The sequence below is a fragment of the Suricata suricatta genome, chromosome 12 (assembly GCF_006229205.1).
Source record: "Suricata suricatta isolate VVHF042 chromosome 12, meerkat_22Aug2017_6uvM2_HiC, whole genome shotgun sequence".
NCBI lineage: Eukaryota > Metazoa > Chordata > Mammalia > Carnivora > Herpestidae > Suricata > Suricata suricatta.
Window position 1 is genome coordinate 47,182,196 of NC_043711.1, and position 25,969 is coordinate 47,208,164.

General features: G+C 41.8%; 1 protein-coding gene and 1 long non-coding RNA gene across 7 annotated transcripts in view; both read left to right on the forward strand.

Annotated features, from left to right (window-relative positions):
- Positions 1-25,969, forward strand: part of FOXP1 (forkhead box P1) — a 383,317-nt gene that overhangs the window by 145,808 nt on the left and 211,540 nt on the right. For all 6 annotated transcript variants that reach the window (XM_029918730.1, XM_029918734.1, XM_029918735.1 and 3 more), the window contains exon 5: positions 4-40. In XM_029918730.1, coding sequence (XP_029774590.1) covers positions 4-40 — 37 coding nt within the window. The remainder of the gene's footprint in view (positions 1-3; positions 41-25,969) is intronic.
- Positions 2,279-25,202, forward strand: LOC115275127. The gene is made up of 3 exons (XR_003901401.1): positions 2,279-2,493; positions 24,833-24,898; positions 25,117-25,202. It is a non-coding gene; the product is annotated as an uncharacterized LOC115275127 (long non-coding RNA).

The following is a 25,969-nucleotide window of genomic DNA, read 5'->3' on the forward strand; positions in this document are numbered from 1 at the left end:
GCAGCAGCAGCAGCAGCAGCAGCAGCAGCAGCAGCAGCAGGTACTGTGCCCGCGGCGCATGCCCGTGGCGCTGGGCGTGCGCGCCCCCGCTCGCGCCCCTTCTGCGCTCGCTGGCTTCCGGTTCGGCCTGGCTGGCTGCCAGCCCCGCAGCTCATGGGCCTGAGACCGCTTCATGAGCCCTTGGGAGTTCAGCCTTGGGGGCACAGCCCCATCCTGGGGAGCACTGTGTAACCGTGAGATTAAGTGGACCCCCATCCCCACCCCACAGGCCTGAACTGTTTGTGCAGGAAGGTGCCCTACCGGGAATCCGGTGACTCTTGGAGAATTGGTTCCCTGTGCTTGAATTAAACAGTAATAATAATAAACAGGCTTGTGAAGCCTTGTGAAGAAGGGCACAAAATGAGGGATCTGAGAGAGAGTAGGGGAATAAGGAGAACTGAAACACAAGTAGATGTGGGTAAATAACAGGGTAAAAAACAATAACACAGGCATGAGTGGAAGAGAGAGCTTCCTGCTGCCTGTACGAAGTTAGGGGTCCGGGCTACCGACCAAGGTGTCGTGGGAACATAAGGCAGTTGATGTGTGGCAAAATCCTATCAGTGGTTTAAATGACCTCCTATTGGTGGCTCCCCAAAATGCACATAAATTGGGACACACTCATTCTTGTTACATTCTTTGCAGGGATGACAGCGGATGTGACTAAATATTTCCAAATGGTAAAGGCGCCCCAGAAAATGGTGGTGTGTGGTCAAAGGAGGGAAATTCAAATCAGTAAATAGCATCCGCTTAGGAACAGGATTGGTTCTCCAGCATCTCTTGGGATCAGGAAATAGGATTTGTTTTTGTTAATGATAATGGATGCTTTTTGTTCCATTTGAGTCCTTGATGCCTTTATTCAGTACGCAGTTAAGGTGCCTTTGCAAAAGGCTGAAAAAAGAATGGCAGTCTTTGGGCCTTTCTGAAGGAAGCAGAAATTTTTGGGAGATGAGGAGGAGGAAGGCAAACCTTTTCTCAAACTGTATTCTTGGAATCTATATCAGAGAGATAAAAGGGAATCCCTTTTTGTATTAGATGGTAAAGCCTTTGCCAGACTGTCAGCGTGTTTTGTTTTTCTCTTGCTAAGAATATTTTAAAATACAAAGAATCGTTATGTTATTAGTCTATGAGAAGTTAGCGGCATCACTGTGAGACCATGGGACCTGCTGAGGGAAAGGGAGACAATAGAGAGAAAGAAAGGGAAACTACCAGAGAAGCCGGGGTCCTAATTCAGAGGGCGTCATCTGAGTACCTTGGCCTCTCTGACAGGCAGCCCAGACCCTTCTGTGCATGCACCTTGAGTGTCCCGTCGGCTGGGATGCGTGACGCAGGTTCTGTGTAACGTTTGTGCACTTAAATGAGTGCAAGTGTCTAGATTCTAACCACTGAGGTTTGCAAAACATATCCTTAAATGGTAGAAAGGTATTCGTGTATGTGTGTGTATCGTTCGTGTGCTGTCCTCAGATATTTATGATATTGAGAAGGAACAGTTGGTATTTTGGAGTGCCGTTTTCTATGTTCTTACCCTGCAGAGACCAAGATTGACTGGTTCATTATGGACCTGCTGAGGTAGGGCTCTTGACCTATGTGGCGTGAACCCCACGTACTTAGTATTTAGGATACATCAAGTAACTGGGAAATTCACTTCTTCAGGGTTTTATATATAGAACTGAAAGCCATTTACTGTCCTAAAGTACTAAGTAAGCCAAAATCTTTACCTCCATACCATCAACGCACGCACATACACACACACACACACCCCTACACCAATAACAGCAACAACACATTGGCCTCCTAGAAGACAGTTTTGAAAGTGCATTTTAACAGCATCTTCCTTAAAAAGCATCAGTAAAAATTAGGTATTCACATCTCTCCTCTTTATCTTGGCTGTGACCACTTTGAAAAATAGGCCGTTATGTGTTACGGATCTCAAAATGTTTTGACTGCACTCTGAGACTCTTCTTAAATACTTTTTATAACAGTTTTATTTTTATTTGCTGTTGATATGATTTAGGAAGAAACAGAGTAGTTGGGTTTATCATCATGGCTAAAACCCCACATCTTGTGGTTGGCAGGCCTTTTCAGTCTTTTAAAATAAAATACTGACAGCTGTTCGACCCCTCCGATTGTATGACAGGGTTCCTAACAGGTTGTAGGAGGACGAGAAATTCTGTAGACGAGCTGAGGAACAAACACCAAGGGTTGAAACAAGTTTCTCGGGACTAGCGTTATCGCAGTGTCTTTCCGGCCTGAAAACTGCAGCAGTTAAGCCCTTTGGAGAAACGTGAGGGCCAACGCGATGGACTTGGGTTGTTTTCGTCATTCGTCATTTCGTTATTCTACAGGTTTTTACTTGAAGTGAGAATACCAGCAGTGAGAAAATCACAGCCATGCTGAATTCATTACTGCGGTAGTCACACAAAACCACGGATAAAATTTCAATAACTGCAGGCCACAGTTGAGTAAACAGTTGCACTGAAATTTAATTCCTGTTGACTTTTCCCCCATTCCTCGCCAGGGGCACATTCTGATTCTGTAGCACAAAGACAACAGGGGTTACAACTTTGATTAATGTAGGACAGTGGAAGAGAATTAGAACTGTAAGATGTGTTAGAAGTCCGTGGAACAAAAAGATGTGGCTTAAAAGGGCTTGGTATGAAAATGAGTTAATTATGCTGCGTGTTACACTGAATGTTACAGGATTTTCCAGTTGCACCAGTGCCGTCGTTGATGATATAGGGAGAGTTTTTACCTAGTGCCAGGACTTTAAATAAATGCAAGCCTCTCCGTGTTTGATTCTTATTACCAAAGATAATTACAAATGATAGCAAGTGCCCTTTCAGAACGGAGAGCCTTCAGAAAGATTAGCTGTGGAAAGAGTGACTTCTATACTGGGATTGGTCTGTAGGTTGGCTACATTAGGTCCAAACAGAATAGTTAAAAAAAAATGTACATAGCTGACAGCCTCGAAAAGTAGGGGAAATCTGGCTTTTCTGTCTTCTGTTGAGAAATCAGAAGGTCTGGTTACCATAGACTAGTATCCCTACAAGGGTGGCCGTTGTTTGTGGATGAATTGCTCCTGAAATCAGCGAGCCTGAGCTGTCCAGTCGGCCCCAGTTCCCACCCAGCAGCAAGGCTCCTTTGTGGCCCTTGAGGCCGTGGAGCTGATGGTTCTGCAAGGTGCCATCATCACTCAGATGCCATCACCCAGGGAGAGGTGCCACCATGCACTGGCGGAGCCCACCACATCCTCTGCCCCCCTCCCCCCATCGTCCTTTGTCAGAACTAAATGTATTATCTCTGTCCTGTTTCAGCTCGACTTCTATCCAGGCCACAAAACTATTAGAACAATAGTTTTCTAATAATATAATTTGATAGAGTTTCCGAACATTTCTTTTAGCCACCGGGTCATTCTTCACCCGATACCATCACTGCTTTTTATTTCCTATTACGCCTGCCCCGGCTCTGGGTCTGTAAAAGTTCTGTATCGGAGATGCACTACTCCATTAGGAAACTCAGCAACAAATACTATTACCAATTACTCAAGTTTTTCTTCCTAAAGAAAGGATTTTAAAATGTCCAGAGCAATTTCATACACTGTGTGGATTAATGCGTTTTAAAAGTCTTGAATTTTAGAAAGCAGAATTTTATTTCCATATTGCTGCAAATGAGAGCTTTTTCAGATAAGCATATTACATAGAGCATAATGTTTAGAAGTTTCTCCATATACAGCATATGCTGTCAGGTCAATTAACAGAATGCATACTAGAAAATGTTTATTCAATAAAAATGAATAGCTGTTAAATAAAACAGCTATTTCTTAACAACATTCCATTTAATGATGGGGTTTTTTTTTTGGGTACCACCTGGCAGTTTTATTGTCTGCAAATCGGTATAGAGAGAGCTTTGGTTGCTGTGGTTTTGAGGTGTGGCCATTGTTTTCTAGGAGGCGGGCAGTTTAGAGGTAGTCTGTGAGAAAAACAGTAAAAAAAAAAAAAAAGGTAATCTGTATATGGGCCTTGAATACGGATTCTTTAGAGAGTGTGAGTAAGTGCGGTATTTGTCTCATCCCCGACATTGGTTCTTTGACCCTGGGAGTGAGGTGTTGGACCTGTTGGCCAAAAAGATGCATACAGGCCATCAACACGTATATATGTACATGTTTCCTGTTAATAATGTAGATGAGAGAAAACCTTGAATGAGTCCTGCAGAGTTAAGCAAGGTGTAAAGGCCTGGTGTCTTCCGAAATATCATGAGAGGGCAGAAGGGTTCGTTGTGTCGCACGTTGGGAGTGAAGTGAAGGACGAGTGGCTGCCCAGGGCCAGAGGGGCCCAGAGAAGCAGCGTGAGTGTGAGAGCTCAAGAAGGAAGTCCGGCGGTGGACGTTCACAGTGGATGTGGAAAATACGCTGTCTGAGAGGCACGGGAGAATCTTGAGTCCGTATCCTGGGGTCCTCTGAATGTGAGAAACCAAACTGCCGTGATCAGAGTGTGAACCCTTTAGCATGAACCACGATACGGCAATTAAAAATGCTCTTCGCTTTCAAAATGGCAGAATGGATCTCTTCATTTTGTACTTGTTTCTGAAATGACTAGTGGATGTTGAGCAAAAGAGGGAGGTTGTCCTGCCAACGCTTTCTGATTTAAGTGCCTCTATGGAAAACAATGCCTGGAAGAAGTAGCTGTCAGTGTCTGGATGGGCAATAAGCTCACGTGAAAGAAAACATTTTTCTGCTTCTCATTCTTCCCATATTCCTTTGTGGGAACCATGCTGCCTTTACAGTGGTCATTGCTCACCTTGTCCGTCCCTCTGTAGACGGAGGCCCAAGTGAGGAGGTGTGGGCTGGAGTAAAGTCCAGGGAGCAAAGGCCAGTTGGGCCTTACGATTCTTCTTTTTGCAAGACGTTGCTTTATTATCACTGTTAGGAATGCCCTCGAGTGGCTTTTTGCATTGTAGCTGCCAGGGACTGTGTCTGAAAGGAGGGTCTTTTGATGCCATCGGAAGGGAAAAGAGAGTCAGCATTTCTGTGTTTGATAACAGAAGCTCCTGGAAGGGAGTATAGAAGAAGGTATCGTTAATATTTCTTAAGTTCCCTCCTTGGCGCAGGCATTGTGATGTGGGCTCACACCTTCCTTCCCTGGCGGGTGAAAATTCAAACCCTGATTTTAACATTCTTGTTTGAACACAATGTGGAGTTCAAATATTACGGAAAGTATTGATGATCAAAAATATGTAGTAGGAATTGGTGCCACTGAAATGTTAGTGCAAACCATCTAAACAAGTTGGGATAAAACTGAGACAGGAATTCAGATCATTGTGACCAATAAAGAAGAAGCAGCACCAACAATAAGAGGCCCCCACTTTTTCTCCATTCCTTCTGTGGCTGTTCCGGTAAAAGGCCTATTTCACCCTGAATGCTAAATTTAGTTCTCTACCATGTGCGTCTGGACCTCCCTCTCATCAAAATATTGTCGAGGATGTATGTAACTTGTGATGTGAGCCTTATGAAATCCTTTCAAGTTTCGATTACTAAACAGTTGTGTGTCATTAATTTCTCTGCTGAAAGTTAAGCTGCCGTGGGAAACAACAAAAAGCGAGCCATGTGCGTTAAGTTACAGAGTCTGGGAGTAGAACCCCCAGATGCCACATTTCATCGTGAGCGAAGTGTCCCATCTGGACTTTAAGCAAAGGCGTTGCTATGTTGAGAAGGTAATTTGAAGCCCTGACCTGTGAGCTGACAGTAATAATAATTCACAACGACAACAGCAACAACAATAATAATACCACCACCCTCTATCTCTTGTCTGCTCCAAAATCTCCCTGTGAACTTTCAGGAGGTATGACTCGAGTGGTAATTTGTTGTCAGAGTCACTGGCATCGTTGGGCACACCTGGCTGGTTCCTGGCTGTTCTCTGAAGGCAAGGAACCTGATTTGCTGTTTTGCTGCTGCTTGCGCCTCTTGACACGTGGTGCTGAGCAGGCAGAATTGGTATGTTTGTCTAACGTAAACCTATAACTCCACTGATGGAGTGGAGTGTCCTTTTAGGTAGCACATAGATTACTTGATAAAAAGGGTTACAAGGTGACTGCTTTTATGACAAAGTAGAATAGCAATATAAATGCAAGTGCTAGACAGAGCAACCAAAGGGAAGTTTATACAGGGAATTGAACCCCACATTAGAAAGTTTCTTTTCATCACTTGGTCTTTGAACTCCAATCTATTGTAATTATGAAGTGTTACTTGTAACATTCCAGGGACCCTTCGCTAAATACTGTGTTTGATTTGCTTCAGAGAAATACAACCATCTTTTTTTTTTTTTTTTTCCCTTTCACCTCTCTGCAAGAAAATGCAGCGGAGAGAGTGTCACATACTGGCCTGGCCTCTGCTTTGTTCCTAGTGAGCTAATAAATGTGCCACCCCCGGGAAATACCTTGTGCACCTTGTTGCTTCGCTTTGGAGTTCTTGAAATTCGTTTGTTCATTTGTTGCATCTTCTTTGACCGGACTGATCGGTGGGGTGCTGACCTATGTGTAAGGAGACAGTGCAGATGGCAGGAAAGCGTGGTAGAGTAATTTGGAGTTTATTTGGGTACAGCGTGGAATGCAAGGACAGGAGCTTTGGGAAGGTGGTTAGAAGGTTTCCTGGGGTCAGCTTGCTGGAGGCTTGGGTTTCTAAGCCCGGGGAGGTTTCTGAAGCAGTGAGGAAAGGCTGTTCGAGAGGAGGGGTGCTGAAGGTAAGTTAGAAGGTCAGGACTGGCCTGGCTTGGAAGGAAAGAGATCCTTGAGAGGTTAATAGCATCCCCAAGGCTCTTGTACTTGGTCCTGAATTTAGTATTGGGGCACTAGCCCTAGCCTCATTTCATTGAGGGCTCGCTTTGACTGCCCCTTCCCCCAGTCCTCTGCCTTTCTCCTCCTAAGTTTGAATCCCTTGGTCAGCTGTAAGCCCTACAGGGGCAGAGATGGCCCTTTCTCATCCCTGATGATCCCCAGCACACAGCCCAGGACCTGACCTAGAGCAGTTCTTTGACAGACTCCATGAATGAATGAAATAGGAAGAGAAAGGAAGACCATGGTCACAAGAGAGCGTTGAGGGGGAGCATTGGAAAACCAGCAGGGCCTTTTGAATCAGGAGATGTGAAAACATTGAGCAGCGGCAGTTACTAGAGATCGGTCAGCACTTCCCGTTTCAATGACTGGCAAAATGGCAGCTCGAGGAACAGAAGAGAAGGGCTCTAGGAGAACCCATCTCCTTTCTTACCTGTCCCTGCTTGGTCATCGTGCTGTGATAAAGCACACACATAATTTGTAAATAGGGAATAGACTTATTTTGGAAAGTCTTTTTTTTTTTTTTTAAAGAGGCTACTCTAAAGAAAATGACATCCTCTTCTCTCACTAAAACTCACTATTTTGATTGTATATGTTTATTCGGATTAAACTTATCAAGTGTTTTCCTTTTAGCCTTTGCCAGTTACTAATGAGTATATCTTCCAAAAGTCACATGGGAAATGCTGATAAACTGCTTGTGTTCCTATTGATCATGGACTGGACTTAATCTCTTTTGGAGAACAAAACTACAAAGTTAGATCTTTGATAAAGTCTGTTTCATACTGACACAAGCTTCTTAGAATGAATTTGTTTTTTAAGGTGAGAGGGCGTGCATGTTGTGTTTCTTTTGTTGGAAAAATACGATGCGTAATTATTAAGCGTCTGCTGCTATCGGCAGACTCATTGACGGGCTATAGATTAAACTGCTTAGGGAAGTCAAGGCCTTGTGTGTTTAAGTTGAGCCCTTATATAGAGTCAGAAGCGGGGAAGGAAGCTCTGTTCTGTTTAATCCTTCTGAGAGGATATTTTCCAGTCTCTTCTGCACAAGAGGGGCAGGATTTTGTAAAGGTGGCACCCCTAAGGTTCTCCTTGAATTAACTCTTTTATCCCTATTTTTAGTCTGCTCCTTTTTGACTGTACCCGAAATAAAATTAACTTCCTGACACAGATTCGTGTCCAGCAAAGTTTCTCCAAGTCGACTCCTTGTCATACAATTCATCATCCGCACAACCGCAGGGCCGTCATGCCACCGCCGCTGTCAAAAGAGGCGAAGTGTCAGCTGATCCGAAATCCGTGTTTTTATCACTGTGCCTTCTCTCCTCCCCGACTCCCCTGTCTCCACGTTGAAGGGAAGGTGACATGATGTCTTCTTAGTCATTCAAATCCAATAACTTTTAATCTGAAGGTTAAGTAGTGAGATATAAACTAAGAGATGATAATATCAATTTTATGTTCACTGAAGGGCACAATATACCTCTTTCTAGTAGGGGGAAAATTGTGCGGAAAATGTCTTTTGCTTTTCAAGAGCAGAGCCATGTGTCTCAGAGCCAAAGGGAGAAAGAGTTTTGGAAAAATTTAATAAAATAATATGTCACATCCTAAAACAGGGCAGAAGTGGTCTTTTATGATGATGATTATTAAGTATTAATTTTCCAAGGTTGCGTGGGAAGACGCCGTTCCATTTTTATAGCCTCTTGTGTTGACTCCTGTTATCCTCCATACGAACCCAACAACCTTTCACAAGGTTAAAGACTGGGAGAGAATGACATAATGCTCATTCTTTCCTGACTATTTTTGATCCTAATGTGTATGATAAATAATACTGCGATAACATTGCTTACCTTGCCTCATTTTTTTCATCCTACTCATGCTATTTCCATTTCAACTCAATAGGCATTCGACATCCAAAAGTAGTAAGTGAAAATGTCTTTACGTGCATTTTTATTATATTCTGATTATCTCATCGGATACACTCCTCTTACCGACTCAGAGTTTGCGCTGCGTATTATATGTGTATGCCGTGTGCGTTTACAGAAAGACTGTGTCATTAATATGTTCAGAGAGGGAGAGGCATCATGCATGAGCTATGTGATATTTCCAATTAGGATTGTCACAATTATATTCTGGAAATATTTTAAACCTGTCTCAACCATTTGTTCAGTACCCTGACTGGGCAGGTTCTAGGTACAAAGCCCTGTGTGGAACGTGTAGACTCTACCAGGGGTTGATGAACTAAGCCAGAAGGCCAACCTAAATCAGGCCTGCCACCTGTATTTTTAAAGAAAAGTTTCATTGACATTTATTGAGCCCTGTGGTATTTTATTTCTTTGCAATATGTTCTCTCATTTAATTCTCTGAGTGACCCAATGAGGTGTAGATATCATCATTCCTATTTTAGTAAACAGACTCAGAACATTTAAGGGTCTCATGGAAGAAGAAAGAAAGCGCTAGAAAGAGTCAAGAACAGGGGCCGGGGGAGGACTTATCTGCAATGGAGTTCTGGGATCCACTTGTTCTTGCTATTTGCTTGCTTATGTGCCTTTTTTGTGGTGTGGCTATTCAGTCCTTTTTTGAAGAGTTGTGATGTAATAAATTCCCTTCTTGGACTTAAAAAAAAAAATGTTTGCTGAGACACCACCATCCCTCTTGCTTTACCGTTGTCTATAGCCGCTTTCTTCCTACCACAGCAGAGATGAATTATCGCCACAGAGAATGTATAGCTCACGAAACCTGAAATACTTCTTACCTGGCCCTTTATAGAAAAAGTTTGTTGACCCCTGAATTAGTAAACGGCAAATGTGGCAAGAGTTGCCTTCTAGAATTTTCGGCTCTTCTGTTTCTTTTTCTTTTTTTAATTTTTTTAATGTTTGTTTATTTTTGAGAGAGAAAGAGACAGAGCACGAGTTGAGGAGGGGCAGAGAAAGAGAGAGACACAGAAGCTGAAGCAGGCTCCAGGCTCCAAGCTATCAGCACAGACCCCAAGCACTGGACCCAAGCCCGTGAACCAAGAAATCATGACCTGAACTGAAGTCAGACACTTAACCAACTGAGCCCCCCTCACACCCTGGGAACATTCTCTTCTTTAGATGAAGTGAAAAACTGAGGGGTCATTCCTCATTCCTTTCCAGATTATCCCTCAAAAAATAGATGTGTCACAATGTAAGACTTTGTCTTGCTTTTTCTGGAGTGGTAGAATCACTGGGTTGGTTCAGTCATATCTCCACAGCTTCTTTCTAATCATTTAACTGAATGCCTTTTACAAATTAAATGTTTTGGCATTATTGGTGGTTAGAAGAACAATCAGCCCTCCCACTAAGGAAATGGAGGTTGGACACTGAGTCACTCAAAGAGCAGATGTTCCTCTCCATGGTTCTCTTACCAAAGAAAATTAACATAAAAACGAGCATATCTTATGTTCACAGTCCCAGAAGATATGAGGAAATACCCTTAATATCTCCCTGAATTCATAAAATTTATAATCTAATTGTAGTGGAACAGAACATAAACATAGGCATTAAATATCAATAAAAATTTCAGAGCAAATGAAGATAAGCTGTAGAAGAGATGCCTATGAGTAATCAACAGATGAGTGATTGAAGCCATAAATCTTCAGTTACCCAGAGAGGAAGAGTTTATTTGTGTCTGTGTTGGTGAGATTTCGGAAGACCTTGGTACAAATTAGGAAACTGTAACCCATCACATGCACACCGGCTGATTTACGTTAACCCTTTCAGTTGGGAGATAATAGATAGAAGGCAGACACTGAGCCTTTATGGATTTGATGTCTGACCTAAATGCCCAAGGGGTGTATCTTTGCCTTTTTTCATTTGGGCATAAATAGCAGGTACATGGCCAGGAGAAGTCGTGTATATTGGACGCCAGCATCTGGGTTTATTGGTCTCCAGGAAATGGTCTGGGGCCTGTCTGTTTACACAGACCATTGCCTGAGTTGAGTGCACGATCTCCAGAGATTAGATGGAGACTGACAAGGCTGGTCATTTGGTTGGTGTTCATATTTTGTATACTTTCTTGTATTGAAGGTTAGCTGCTTTGCCTCTGTTTGTCATAGAGCTAAGAACAAGCAAAATCATTAGCACCTAATTTTAAAATAGTTGTCAGATTTGAAGGTATTTGTTCAATTCCGCTATTTCTGAACTGACATTCTTTCCTAGAAATGCATGGCCTTGTCTCTTCTCCCTTCCTCCTTTCTTCTTTGTTTTCTGACATTCGTACTTCTTCCTGGTTTTAAGCTTGTGACCGGATGACTTATCGTGAGGTCTCACAATTAGTGAAAATCTCTTCTGTCTTCCAGGTGGGAGGGTTTCTCCAGCATGGGCCATGTCTTCCGTTCCATTGTGCCTACACTTTGCAGGTTTATGGTCCTTTTTTGTGAATCTGATGAAACCTCAGCATCTTTTGCTCTGAAAAATGTGTGTTTATGCATGTGTTTGTGTAATTTTGCAGTGCATTTCATGTGAATCCTGCCCCAACCCCCTACCCCCCAATTAAAACACTATACAGTTCATACTGCATGTTAATTAGATTTGCTTGCTGGTTCTGTGTTTTGACAAATGTTCCTCGATTTTTCTGTGTTTAATTAATGTTAAGTACATAGTAACCTATCTTTGATTTGGAAAAGGTTTCCTCTTCTGGCTCTAAATGCTTACCAACGTGTCCCTGGAATTAGTTCTTGGATATCTTAAATGTAGCATGATAAATGCCAGCTCTGAAGAAAACTCTGGAAAGTAAGGTCATAGAAAGCACTGTGCATAGGTTCTAAGAGCTATTTAATATCTATTCAAATGTAATCACCAGGTTTATGTGCTCTTGAACTCTTGTAAGTAAAGCACCCTATAAACTACTTGGAAGATCTTTGACCAAACCAGCAAAGGTTATAAGGAACGATAAATACAACACTAGCACTCCTTTTTGTGGCTAATGGGAGTCTAAGTCCGTGCAGCCCATTCTGCGGGCACAGTGGCATTGGGTGTCAAGAGGCTTAAGATAATCATACCCTCTGATTTAGGGGTACACTTTTACTGAGAGGTCGTATAGCATTCCGCAGCGGTTCTCAGACTTTTATATGTATTGGAATCATCTGGAGGGCATCTTAAAATATACTGCTAGACCTACCCCAGAGGACTTTACTCTATGGATCTGAGGTGGGGCCCAAAAATTTGCATTTCTGATGCTTTCAACTTGTCCTCTGCTGCTGGTTGGAGGATCCCATTTTGAGAACCACTCACTCTAAAGGCAGAGCCTCTAAAAACCTGAGCCACGGAGCTAGCCTGTTTTCTTGTCCAGTGGGCTTCGTTGTGTGTGGTGTCGACAGTCACACACAGATGTGCTTAGCTGCTTACTCGGTGCATGCTCTTTCCACCAGAGATGCATTTCACTGCCGCAGGGTCTGGACGTGCAGGAGAAACATTTCAGGTGAGCCGTTTTGGAAACCTCTTGACAAGGGTTCAGAGCCCAATTCTCCTACTTAGTGAAAGTAAGTGAGGCTTAATTTTTTTATCTATAAAATGGGGTAATAGAGCTAACTTCTAAAGTGGAATTGTGTATAAACATATCTAATAATATACACATATGTATATTATATACACATACATGTACATTACATTACATACATATATTGCACACATGCATGCTACATACATGTACATATGCATGTTATAGATAGTGTATGCATACATTTTATACATACATACATGAGATATATATTATACACCTATACTATATACATATACACATGTTACTATATACATTTATAGATCTGTATTACATACATATATACCTGTTATCATATACATATATTTACATATATATTATACATCTATACATGTTATTATATACATGTATACACATGCTATATACATGTATATGTATTATATACATATATATTACATGTATAACATGCCTATTTATTATATGTATTATATACATGTATATACACATATACTGTGTACATACATATATGTGTGTGTATACATGTACCTGTATATAAAGGCCTTAGCACACTAAATAAGCTTTTTAAATTTAGTGCTCTCAACGCTAGTATTGTGCTTGCTCAGCATCTTTTGAGGGCCGGGAAAAAGCAGGGCTGAAATCTTAGGTATCCAAAGTCACAGACCAGGAAGGGCCAACTTGTTTCTTTAATTTTTTTTTTAAATTTTTAAATTTTTATTTATTTTGAGGGAGATAGAGCATGCATGAGCACAAACAGGGGAGGGGCAGAGTGAAAGAGGAAGAGAGAGAATCCCAAGGAGGCTCTATGCTGCCAGCTCAGAGCCCAATGTGGGACTTGAACTCACAGAGCATGAGATCGTGACCCTGGCTGAAGTCAAGAGTCGGATGCTTAACCTACTGAGCCACCCAGGCCCCCAGGAACCAACTTGTTTTTCTTAAGATGGTTGCATTCTTCAGCGTATACTCCACCACATACTCCATCTAGTTTATATTCAAACCTAATCACCTTAGAGCTTGTAGAAATTCATGTTGGAGAGCTCCAAGGAGAACCCTCCTCCGTGAATTCCAGACTTCTTGTGTCTTCCTTCATTGAGATAATTAATTGGAATAAGGGCACAGTCCGATTTGACAATCACACTCTTCATTTAGAGACTGACCTCTATAAGAAGGCTGCAGAGAATCAGTTCTTGTAGGCAATTAGTGCTCCAATTTACCATTTTAGAAAAGAAAACATATATCTTAATAAATACAGAATTTCTCCCGCATACCTACTAGCAACGTTACTACAGGGGCCCTACCACAAATGTTTTAAATTTAGAGGCAGAGCTAAGGACACAGTTTGCCTCCAGAATCTGAATTGAATCAGGGTTTTATTTCAGATAAAATCTTTGGGGCTCATAACTTAAAAAACACAACTTTTACTGGCATTACGCAATTTGCCACGGGTCATTTAGCGAAATGTTTGTATATGTAAGCCCAGGTTCTTCTTTTAAGAAAAAGGAGCAGTGGAGGGCGGGGATTGGATTTTGCTAAAATCCAGGTGGCGTTTCAGTTTATATTTAATTTTAATTGGAAATCAAATACAGGCAAAGGAGAAAAAACCTACCATGTTTTCTTTACTAAGAGTATCCATTGGGGAGGGGAAGGACACTCCCAGCCAAATTTTAAGAAGCAGCTTTTTTATTGGCATGTCTATTTTTTTTTTCCTGGCTAAATTCTTGTGCCTGCATTTTCTTTTTTAACATGTAAGTTTTTACACATGGCAATGATTTTTCTGTTTCAGGGCTCCTTACTGCCCTTCTTCTGTAATTTCTATGGGATTAGTATCTAGAACCAGGATAGCAAATAATCACACACTATGCCTAACTGGTGGCTTCCCCAGGCTCTTTTCTGGCAAGCCCCCATTTAGGTTCCAGTCTGAGATAATATTTGACTCCTGCGGCCTGTCTTATTTCTGGAAGGCTGGGCGAAGTTTCTGAAGAATTAAGAATGGGGCTGGGGGGTGGGGGTGGGAGTTGGGTTTTTTATGTTTTTTTGCCAGAATTTTAGGAGGCCCTCCCATTTGTGAGCATAACTAGCTATAGGTGCATTTTGTGAGACTCCTATAAAATATTGGCAGAATGACTGTGGCACAATTAGGGAATGGCTGCGGAATGTGCTGGAAGAGGCGCCGAGACAGTCACTTCACTCTGCCAGTGCCTACAAAATATCCCCTGTGCCAGAGCCGAGAGTGAAATCCTCTATGCTGGCTCTGTGGAAGGCTTGGGTGTAATTCAGATGTTTTCAACTGAAAATGGAATACCAAATAATTTTGAATTTTCTACTGCACAATTAATTACACGTTCATTGTAGAAAGATTAGAAGATGCAGCTAGGAAAGCAGAGAAAGAAGAAACTATATTGATTCCAATCTTGGTTTACAGAGGCACCAACTGTGGACGTTTTGGTGACAGACTGAGCCTTTCTCTTTTCTTTCTTTCTTTCTTTTTTGTTTCCTTAGTCACTCCTTCACATTTTTACATATCTCTGTAAAATATGTTAACATCCCACCGTGGAACTTGATCATTAAAAAATATGGCTAGCCATAATGTTATCAGTGGGAATGGTTAGGGCTAAGTTTTGTTCGTGATGGTTCACTTTTTCAAATTCATTTTGTGTTTAAGTGTTTATAGCTTTAGGGGAAAATTCATGTTTTTAGTTTCGAATTTCATAGTTTATGGTCTAATTAATGCTATTTTCCTAACTTTACACACACCCGTCCACCGTGCCCCCACTTTGCCAGCCAAGTCAGTATTTGGGCACCTTTCTTAAAAATGACTTAAATTTTTTTTTTAATGTTTATTTTATTTTTGAGAGAGAGAGAGAGAGAGAGCGAGCACAAACAGGGAGGGGCAGAGAGGAAGGGAGACAAGGAATCCAAAGCAGGCTCCAGGCTCTGAGCTGTCAGCACAGTCTGATGCAGGGTTTGAACTCACGCACAGTGAGATCATGACCTGAGCCAAAGTCGGTGCTTAACTGACTGAGTCACCCAGGCACCCCTAAAAATTATTTTTAGGAAGAAACTTTCAATGTGGTATGATGACTGTCCACCCATTTTTCAATAGATAAGTGCATTTCTTCTCTTTATCAACCATCTTAAACATCCCTGTTGTCACACATTTTTATTGGCTTGAAATGACAGTTGACTGTTGAACCTTGTGAGGGTTAGTGGCACCTACCCCTTGCAAATCTGCATGTAACTTCTGACTCCCCCAGGAACTTAATAGCCTACTGTTGACCAGAAGTCTTACTGATATCATAAATAGTTGATTCACATGTGTTACGTGTTACGTGTATCACGTACTGAATTCGTACAAATAAAGTTAGCTAGAGAAAAGAAATTGTTATCACGAAAATCACAAGGAAGAGAAAAACGCATTTACGGGAATTTACTATATATTATTGGGGAAAAGCTGGTGGGAGTGGACCAGTGCAGTTCAAACCAGTGTTGTTCAAAGGTCAAAGCTACTAATACCAGTAATAGCGATGGTACGAGAAGTACTAGTAATATCAACAGTAAAATTTATTGAAAGCTGCCTTCTTCCAGCTTTGTGCTTCATACCTATATTAGGGCAGTTTGTTCTCAAAAGCACCCTGTGACCTAAGTACTCTTAAAATTCCTATTCTTCACAGAAAGAAACTTAACTAGCTGCCAAAGTTCACACAGCTAATCACTGAGACAAGCCCCACTTGCACCCCACATCGGCCGCCACCCACAACCTGAGCCCCTGCCCAAGGCATGCCAGCCTCTTTCCTTGCCTTTATTGTGCTGATGATCAGGTTATGTTACAAGGATCTCTCCCATCTCCCTTGGCCTCCTCCCCCATGGCAAACCCCCTAAAATGGTGTTTTCTTCAGAATTCTCTTATTTCAACCCATCCTTTCTTGCCGAGTCTGTTAAGAAAATGCCGAATGTTCCTCTAGACAGAGCCTTTCCATTTTCACCCTACCCTCTTCTCACACTGAGCCCTTAATTTTAGCCCCTGTGCCCACTCTTGCTGGGAAGCCGCTATGCCTTGCTGCCTGGGTTTGTTTCTTGTTTTTTCTGCAGGAGAATCCTGCCGTATACCTGTTGCCTACATCCCTCCCCTGAACACCCAAGCCCGCCACCCCCAGGCGGAGATGACCATCATTCCTTCTGTTTCTAAAACACGTTGATTGGAAGGTCTTAGTGTCACTCCAGAAACCAGAAAATTCAGCAGTGCTCACAGTGAGGTTTACAAGGTGCTGCGGACAAAAAATCCGGCATGGGAGGTCTCCATGCACGCCTCCAACATGGAGCACTTTTCAGATTGCTGTCTCCTGCACAAGTCAGGGGCATGGAAGTGTTGGCTTTTAAGAAATGGGAAATCTGGGTCCATTAATAAGTCTGCACATAATAAGCAGCAGGCTGTGATGGTTGCAATAGATGTTTTATAGCCAACTTAAAAGGAGCCATTTTGGGTCAGACAAGTTTCTCTTTATTGCTCTTGTGTGGGGGTACATGCAACTGAAAGACCTAAAACTTGCACACGTTCTCCAGGTGCCCCAAACAGCTGTCACAGACGGACAGGCTGGGGAAATACCTTCTCTGTTTTCTTTGTATTACATGACAGGCCCGACCCTTTTCCCAACCATACAAAAATGTTTCTGGATGAAATATTTCTAGTATCTTGTGCTTCTTGAGGAAATTACTCACTCAGCTTCACTGATGAATGAGTTGGGTCCTTTTGAAGTCACCACAGTTATTTTCGTTGTTTTAATACCTTAAAGAGTGGATTGTTTTGCTTTCAGAGTGATTAGCTCTGTTGACAAAGTGTCCTCTGCTCCCCAAGTAGTAGTTTGTGTTCACGTTGCGTGGCCCACCTGCTTCGCTCACAGGCAACCCCGCGCCAGTCAACAAAGAGCAATTGTTTAGCACAATAAATAAAAGATAGTACTTGCGACGGATGTGCGATAGGACTTATGGTAGGAGTTTTAAAGATTCATAACCTACAAGTCAAACTATGTACATTTCCCTGGCAGCAAAGCCTGTGTTTGTTTCCGGTTTGGGAAATTGTTGAAACATGCATGTTATATTGTGAAGATGGCCGACTGGTTATGCACAGTCCTTGCTTTGACCAATGTGATCATTAGCTAACATGCTTATCAGCCCCTGTTCTGGATTGACACAGAAGCCCAGATATCAGGCCACAGTGGGTCTTTCTTCGTCTGTCTTTATCTCTTTCTCACCTTCAAAAACAAGCCTTGGCTGCTTTGGGCGAGAGCAGTTGACTGCAGGCTGATGCCATTTTATTGAAAGAAAAGTCAGAGTTTGAAAATGTCCCACTTTAAGGTTGCTGTTCAAGAGGGAAGGGACCTCAGTTCTTCGAAGGTGTTACCATGGCCACATCTGTGCTGTCATTGCAAAAAAGAGACACAAGGTCCGGAGAAGAAAATTGGTCTATTTCACTTCCCAGTACAAGGAGGAGAAGTGACACACATCTCCAGGTGCCCGGATGTTCACACCTCAACCTACTTTGCAAGTCCAAAGTAGATTTTGGTCTGCCCAGTCTCCTCCCAGGCTCTCACCTCCTCTCCAGGAGGATTCAAAGAGCCTTGATCTCTCTATTCATTCATTATTATGGTTAAGTAGAGCATTCCTTCTACCACTAGCCCCTAGCCAGAGGTGCTAAGCTCTTGCAGAATCTATACCTCCAGTAGGAATGATGAAAGTGACTTCCTTTTGTCCCTTTAACACATATTTATCGCTTCTCCCTTGATTGTACCTGTTTGCTCTTTCTTCTGTCCTCCACTCCCTTCCCCAAATATATAATGTGTGTTTTTGCTTTTCTTTTTCTTTCTCTGTATAGTCCTAGAATTTTTTAAATTCCTTAGATGAATCCAGCCTCACATTTTCTGGATGAAGAAACTAAGCTCAGACAAAATAAAGGCTTTGTCCTTTGATTCACTTTTGCATGGACGCCCCTGATGTGTTTAGAAACAGTCTTGTGTAGTATGATGTCGGCCCTTCCATTGTCTGTCAGGATGGATGAAATCAGCAGCTTCTTGCCTGTGGTTCCAACACCATCAGGGACTGTGTTCAGCATATAGGGTCTATCTGTGCAACTCTGTGTGTGTACATGTACTTCTCTGTTAAATTTTTCATATTGATTATTGGGAAGTTTTTCTTCACTGTTTTCTTTTTGGAACAGCGTTCAAACACCTTTCCACTTAAATTTACATTAATGTTAATATTCTTTGGCTCTTTTGGCTCTTCTGTCTCTCTCACAAATGCTCTGCTTGAAAGCAGCCATAGGTGATGCATAAATGGGCATGGTTGTGTTCCAGTAAAACTTTGTTTACAGAAACAAGTAGAGGGCTGGATTTGGTCCGTGGGCAGTGTGCTACCCAAGAGAGGATGCGTAGATGGTGGCCCAAGGAGATTGTTGTGTAGCAGGTGATCAAGTTCCCCTGTTAGCCCGCCATGCCTTCAGACTGACAAATTTTTATTTTTTCACTTCCTTCCTAAAAATCGGTTTCATCCTTACTACCTTGTTTTGTTTCCCAATTCCCATTCCTTAAAGCCTCATTCACTGTGGTTATCCTGCAAACCCACGTTTTCTCAAATGCTATTAGGAAAGAAGACGAGACTCCCCAGAATACCCTCAGTTCCTTGTAGGATGACTTTGGTCCTCATCCTTACATCTCCTTGTTACCAGACTCGCCAGAGGTAACCTCTAGGGTTCCTTCATGGACTTTCCCAGTCATCTTGAACTGGCCTGTTACCACCTGCCTCCCCACAGCCATCCTCCCTTCTAGAGGGAGTGTGTAAGGTAGCCTCTTGACTTTGGGTCAGGTTTTGTCCCCATCTCTTGGGTGGAATATACTAATAGAAAAGCAGCTACTATGTTGCATCCAAAGATCTTTTATGTTGCAGTGTTTTTATGCAGGGTGAAAGAAAAGCACTTTCCACTCTGGAAACATTGTAAATAAGTCAGGTCGATTAGGTGACGCTGGTGAAGAAAAGGCAGGATGGCGACTTGGCGGTTAAGACAGTGAAGTTCAAGGGTCTTCCAGGCTGATGATTCCTATCAAACGATGTCAAATTTGGGGGGACTCTTTAGGGATACTAAATCTCACCTTTAGGCAATAGAGGAGAAACTCCTCCTCTGGTAGGGGGAGAAAAAAAAAAAAAGCTGAGCCCTGGATCAAAAGGAAGAAAGAAGTGACCTCTCAAATTTGGAAGACGCAAGGGCTCTTGCACATATGATCCCGAACATTGATGTGGGTATCAGCCAGGTGCTGGGTGGGAGTCACTGACTCTCTGAGCCTCTGGAAACCAGCTCGTTTGAAAGGTTCCTTCTGCTTCTTAAATTGCATGTTGTTTCTTTTCTCATTAAGTTCTGATTAAATTAGAAATTGGGCTAGGTTTTACATACTTGGTGCTCTGGTCACCTGGTATGTTTAGTCCCTAACTACAACCCCTAGGCACAACACCATCTTTAAGATCTAAAATTTCAAGTGAGAATATCTTGTAAAGCACCAATGGTCAAGAAGGAAGAAGGAACTAGAGGAAATCCTGGTTTTGAAGACAGAATCAGTGACTGAGTTGGGTTGCAAAACCTTCTGGAATATAGCCCATGCCTTGCCACCTCGTAGGTCTGTGACCTTAGGCAGTCCCTTACTCTCAGTTTCTTTATCGGTAAGATCAAGTTAATAATGACTGTCCTGTGCACCTGAGAGGGGCATTAGGGGAAGCAAATGAGGTATTAAAGGTCAGAACACTTTGTAAGCAGTGAAACATTCTGTAAGTAGGTGTCTTCATTACCGAGATGTGGTTTTTATTTTCCTTACATTCTTGCCGACCCTCCTATGTTCCCAGACTTGACGCGTTCCCCTGGGGACACACTTGCTCCCTGACTGTGGGGTTTGGGACCCTCCGGAGTTTCCATTTAGTAATTCTGCGCATAACTGACAGGGATAAAAATGCGGGGATACCTGTATTTTCTAGCATTTTAATTTTATTTTTTTCCTTTAGTGTATCAGACACTGTTTTAAAACAATAGGCCCTGTATGTGAGTTTTCTTTTATTTAAAATTAAAGGGGGGGGGCTAATATAGAGCTTCCTGGAAACAAAAGCCAGGCTGTCCATGATTAAGCAGAGGAGGCTACATAAGATTTGGCAGGAAGAATACGGGTAGGTTGTTACTTATCAAAGGAATATTTGCTATTGGCCTTAGTATAATAATGTTAATGAGATTATTAGGTGGGGGAGATTTTCAATAAATAATAGATAAGGATTAGAAAGTGCCTTTTCTGCAAATAAACTTCCGAATAATTAATATTCATGGACTCTGTTTGTCAACAGAAAAATGTAAATGCGGAGCCAGCCCTGTCAGCAGACACTGTCCTGAAGGACATCTGTAAGATAAGGGTTAAGGAGGGGGAAATGCTGTGCGCAGAGCCGAGGCCAGACCCCAGGCCTGTGCGTGTCAACCCAACTTTCCCCATCCCAGCACACACACTTGCCAGGCTGGGTCTCTCCCTCTCTCTCTCTCTCTCTCTCTCTCTGTCTTTCTCTCTCTCTCTCTCTCTCTCTCTCTCAAAGAAACCCTGAAATGCAGATTTCTAGTAGATTGTTGGTTGTTAGGTATGAAGGACAGAAGGACGTAAGAGAGAAGGCAACTTGCTAATGCAAAAGCAGTGTACTGAAAGTCACTTTTATTTCTTATTTATAATCTCCATGCGCGCTCTGGCTAATAGATGATGGTGTTCATTCACTCCTTCAACTTCAAAGCAGAGAGAAGGCATGGATGCCAGAGCCGGGAGCGGGGATACAAAGGTACTCACAACAAGAGGGAAAATGCCTGTTTACAGGATTGCATTTGTTAGCACGCTCTCTTCAGATACTGTTCCCCCAGGAATAGCGAGAATGTGTGCGGCGCGAACAATGATTTAACATCTGAAAATGGTACTTAAAGAGTTCCTGTCTGGTAGTAATGTGATGAAGGCTTCCGAAGGGAACCTGGGGACTTCATTTCTTCTATTTATCTATAGGTCTCCCTGGTTCTAGTCGGAGGTAATTGCATATTTAACCCCTCAAAAGCTTTAACCCTCGAGGTGCCGCGACTTCCCCCTGCATGAGATGTGCTTTTATCCCAGCCAGGCAGACTTGGAATTCCCTTGAAAAGAATTATTTACATTTTGAAAGTGTGTGTGTGTGTGTGTGTGTGTGTGTGTGTGTGTATGAAAAGAAATTATTAGCCATATTGAGGGATTAGATGTAGGGAAAGAAGCATGCCCTACTTTCCTGTGTGGAAGAGAAGCAGTTAAAATACAAATATCAAGAATGAATGCTTAAAAGGAATAAAAGAAGAGAAGGAACGACAGACCCATGTTTTTATTTGGGTTCCGTTGTGGCTTGAGCTTAGGGAGAAAAGAGAAGGCACCAGCGGCCCACCAGAAGTTGTAGACGGACCCTAAATCAAGAGTATAAATTTGTCGCTTGCCTTGGCAATATGGTTTTCTCAATTAGTGGTCGTTCTGGGAGGCCCGCTTAACAGCTTATGTGAAACAAATATTAACACAAATTGTATAATGACATCGAAATCCCAAATTCCTCAAAGATGCAAAAACGGTTTTCAGTTAAGAACACGCCAGCAATAAAACATCCTATAGTCAAAGGAAGCACATTCTAAGGCAACCACGAGACTGGATCCGAGCGACTTTCACAGTTTATTTTCATGGTATTTAAATTATGATACCAGTGGGTATTTTTAATTAGTGTGCACTTGTCTACATAAGCCATGTTGGCAAATTTGACTCATTCATACAGTAGTTGTTGTAAAAGAGGCCAGCACAGCCTGCAGGAATTAAAATTAAAAGTTTCTGCAAGCTGTTGTCGACATGACCATATCTCATTAACTTTAAAAATGGAGATTATTTGCCTGAAAGCTTGATTTGACTAGCAGTAATCAAATATTAGGCTCAACGAAGGGAAGTGGGGGGGTGAGCTTCATTGTTGTGATATATATTGCTAAGTATTTTGCAGTTCCCTTTAAATAGCATTATAAGATGGGTGTTTTGACAAAAGGGATAGGGAAGAGAAACACAGACATATGGCCTCAAAAGTATTATTAGGATAGTTTTATTTTAGATTAAGACTCATTATTTACTAAGTTCGCTGAAGACAAACATGATTGTGCTGATTACCAATTCTTCCCTCATGAAGAAGGCAGCTTAATTATCTGGAGCAGCTTCCCCCTCCTGATCAAAGTTTTAAGTACTGGAAACTGGGCCTATCTTGTGATTATCTTTCCTTTTTTTCACATAGCAAATTGGCATGAACCCTAAATTTGTACATTGGATTCATCCCATTGTTTTAACTAAATATGATGAAGAAGGTTGCAAAATTGTGCATAAAATGAACAAAAATGGAAGAGCCCTCATCTTATCTCATCTACTTTCCTAAATAGCTTGTTCTTTGAATTAGGTATCTGGGCAAAAAATCTCTTTCTGCCAGTAATTAAGGAGTCTGATGTTGAAAAACCTGAAGTTATTGAAATATGGTAGACATGGTCTCATTTTAGATCTCGTTTTCTATTTTCACACGCACAAAGGAACATTTGTAATGCATAAATGTAAACGGTAAAATGAAGATGCATTTTTGGGGGAAAAGAAAGGGAAGGGAAAAAAAGGTGCAGTTAAACAAAAGACCGAAGATAAAGTCTTTCGCGTTTTATGTCTTTGAACTGAGAACATGTTCTGCATTTTACTCAAGGAACATGAGGCTAGAATGTAAGTAACTGGTTTTTGCATTAGGCTCTCCCTGGAGGTAGCAGAAAAATATCATGTCCCTGCATGAAATGCGAATGTGAAATCTACCAGAAAGAAATATTTATGACCATTTTATGCTTGATTAGGCTTGGATGACATCTGTTAGAAGACAGGGACTGGACAAAGAGAGAGACGCTCGGGGGCAAATGTTAACGGAGTTGTTTAGACGACGCGAGGGCAGAGGCGTCCATTTACTGCCAGGCAAAACACAGGAATTGTGTTAGCAGGAGCGCAGCTGACAGGAATCCCCCGTGATGGAGACACGGTAGGCTGACTCGATGGAGTCGTCAAATACAGCTGTGGGCAGCCCGTGCCGTGCCTCAGTTTATGAGCAGGTATCTAGGCACAGCCCTGGTCCGGCGACTCCCGGGGAGCCAGGAACCTTAATAAAGTTACACACATGTGACTCAGCTATAAATGATCATCTTCAGTTTTTCAAGTGAGTTTTACATCCTCCTGCCAGGCGGACTTAGCAGTACGAGGAGACACTTCTGTATTTCTCCGTGAAAGGAGAACCCATTAAACAACACCCTTTGCCTCCGTACCTTTATGCAACCTCCGTGTTTTTTTTCTTCTTCTTATCCTAAGTCTCCCCCTGTTTAAAAAAAAATAGCCCCCTTGGTTCTTTAGAAGCACTTCATCACTTGAAAGTGCAAATGTTTGCCTGAACAAGAAAAAAAAAAGTCCCCCAACACTGGCAAACATTTTATCAATTGTTAAACATCTCAGCGTTAAAGTAAGTACTGTTTGTCTGAAGAAATGGCTGCACCCAAGAGTGGAGGTATGAGCAGTTATTACATTCTGGTTCTTTTCCCAGCTTCTTTTCCTGTAAATTTTCTCTGTCTGGAATGCTGATGGGAAATGTTATTTTGTTTTTGTTTGCAGCAGTTCTGTTGTTTTGATTTTGTCTGAGTGGTATGGAAAACAGTACGTCACTTAGAGTGGGTGTTTTGTCTACCGGCCATTTGGCCATTGCACATATATTTCTCATACTTATTACATGATGACAAGGGAACAGAAAAGGCACAATTTTCCAGTTGAATTTTTCTTTCCAGTTTAATAACAGTGAAAAAAAGAAAACAAAGTTAATAGATTTAGCAGTGTGATGGTACTCACGATGTGATAGCTGACTTGAGGTGGTTTTCTGGTTTTTTCTTTGTTTTTTTTGTTTTGTTTTGTTTTGTTTCGTGCCTGTGGTTCAGGAGCTACTTAGGGGAAGGTCAGATTAATGCATATATCAGTTTCTATAGTAAACTGCATGTGGATAGCATTTCACATTTTGCAGAGTTGTGAAACACTGTAATTTAAGTAGGAAACTTCATAAAAGGGTAATCAACGATTTTAACATCATTCCTGTGATTAGCCTGGGTACTCTTGCCCTGGTTTTAGGCCGCATGTAACATAACCTCTACCAATAAATGTGTTTTAATTAAAACAAATCGAAATGAAATTTGGACAAAAACCCAAAATACAAATCTCAAAGAATAACTTAAGGCTGTTTACTGGCTCAGTTTGGACATGCTTTATCTGAAATCATTCTCCACATTTGCAATGTTAAGGAACATATTGCAAGAGTGTAGAAGTTAGCTCTACAAGTAAGTAATTTTTGGTGTAATACAAAACTATAAAATGGAAATTATGATTAATTTTTCAATTTCTCTCTGCAGATATCTAATCATTGTGCCCATGGACCGCCAAAGGCTTCCATTAAAGATTTAAAATGCAAGAGGAAGGTAGAATCCAAAAGATGGGATTTGGGATTAAATAATGTAAAATAACTGCAGGGCAGTAGCGAAGTAAAAGCTATTGGCACAATAAGAGATTCTTTCAGACTTAAAAAAAAAATTCCACCTAAAATATTGACACCTCCTTACACACAGTGCCACAGAAGTGGTGTTAATAAAACTGGTGATGACCCCGATTCAACAATGAAACCATGTTTTTGTTTCAGCTTACACCAATTAATAACAACAGCGGCCATCGGAAGAGCTCTGTGGAAATGCATGTGAATGTTCCTCCTTGCTTTAAATATTAGCCTCTTTATTAAAGGATTTTGCCTGCAGTTACACTAAATAGATGTTACTTCCTCCTCAAGGATTTTAGTTGCAGACGGGGAAATGCAGTGTTGGGGGGTCACCAGAGTACGTACAGCATGATTTTCTTCCAATCAAGGGAACTTTTATAATCCTGGAAAAAGGGGGACATTGCCGCCTCGGTATATAAAAGCTGTCAGTAAGGTCCAGCTGGGCTTCTCTGAGCTCGCTGTACTGTCTTTATCACTTTGCTCAGTTCCACATAATAACATCTTCATCTGAGATTGCGGTGGCACAGGGGAACTGCATTTGTTGATCAAATTTGGCTGGATAACACTGTGATCTCGTATCCTGAAGTGCGGAGATGTGCCTGGAATATGTAAGTGCAAAGCCGGCCCCTTGATTGATTGATTCTGCCTGTCACAGAACAAGATAACCAGATCAGTAAATACTCTGTGCACTTCAGCATCATCTCCACAATCAAAAGTGAGGGCATCATGGGGCTGGAAAACACTGGCTCATGATGGGAATGCACACGTTTCAGAATGATCGTTGGGATCATACACACACACACACACACACACACACACACGCATGTGTGTACACATACAGACATTTGCACGCAAACACACAAAACATTCTTTGTGTGTGGTTTCTTAGAAGGGAACAGTGTAAAAAAAAAAGTATTTTCTGTATGTTTAGAACGCTTCCTGGTTATAAAAGTCAAGTTTATTTTGCAGCTGTCATCTTGGAGGTGTACGACATTTATCA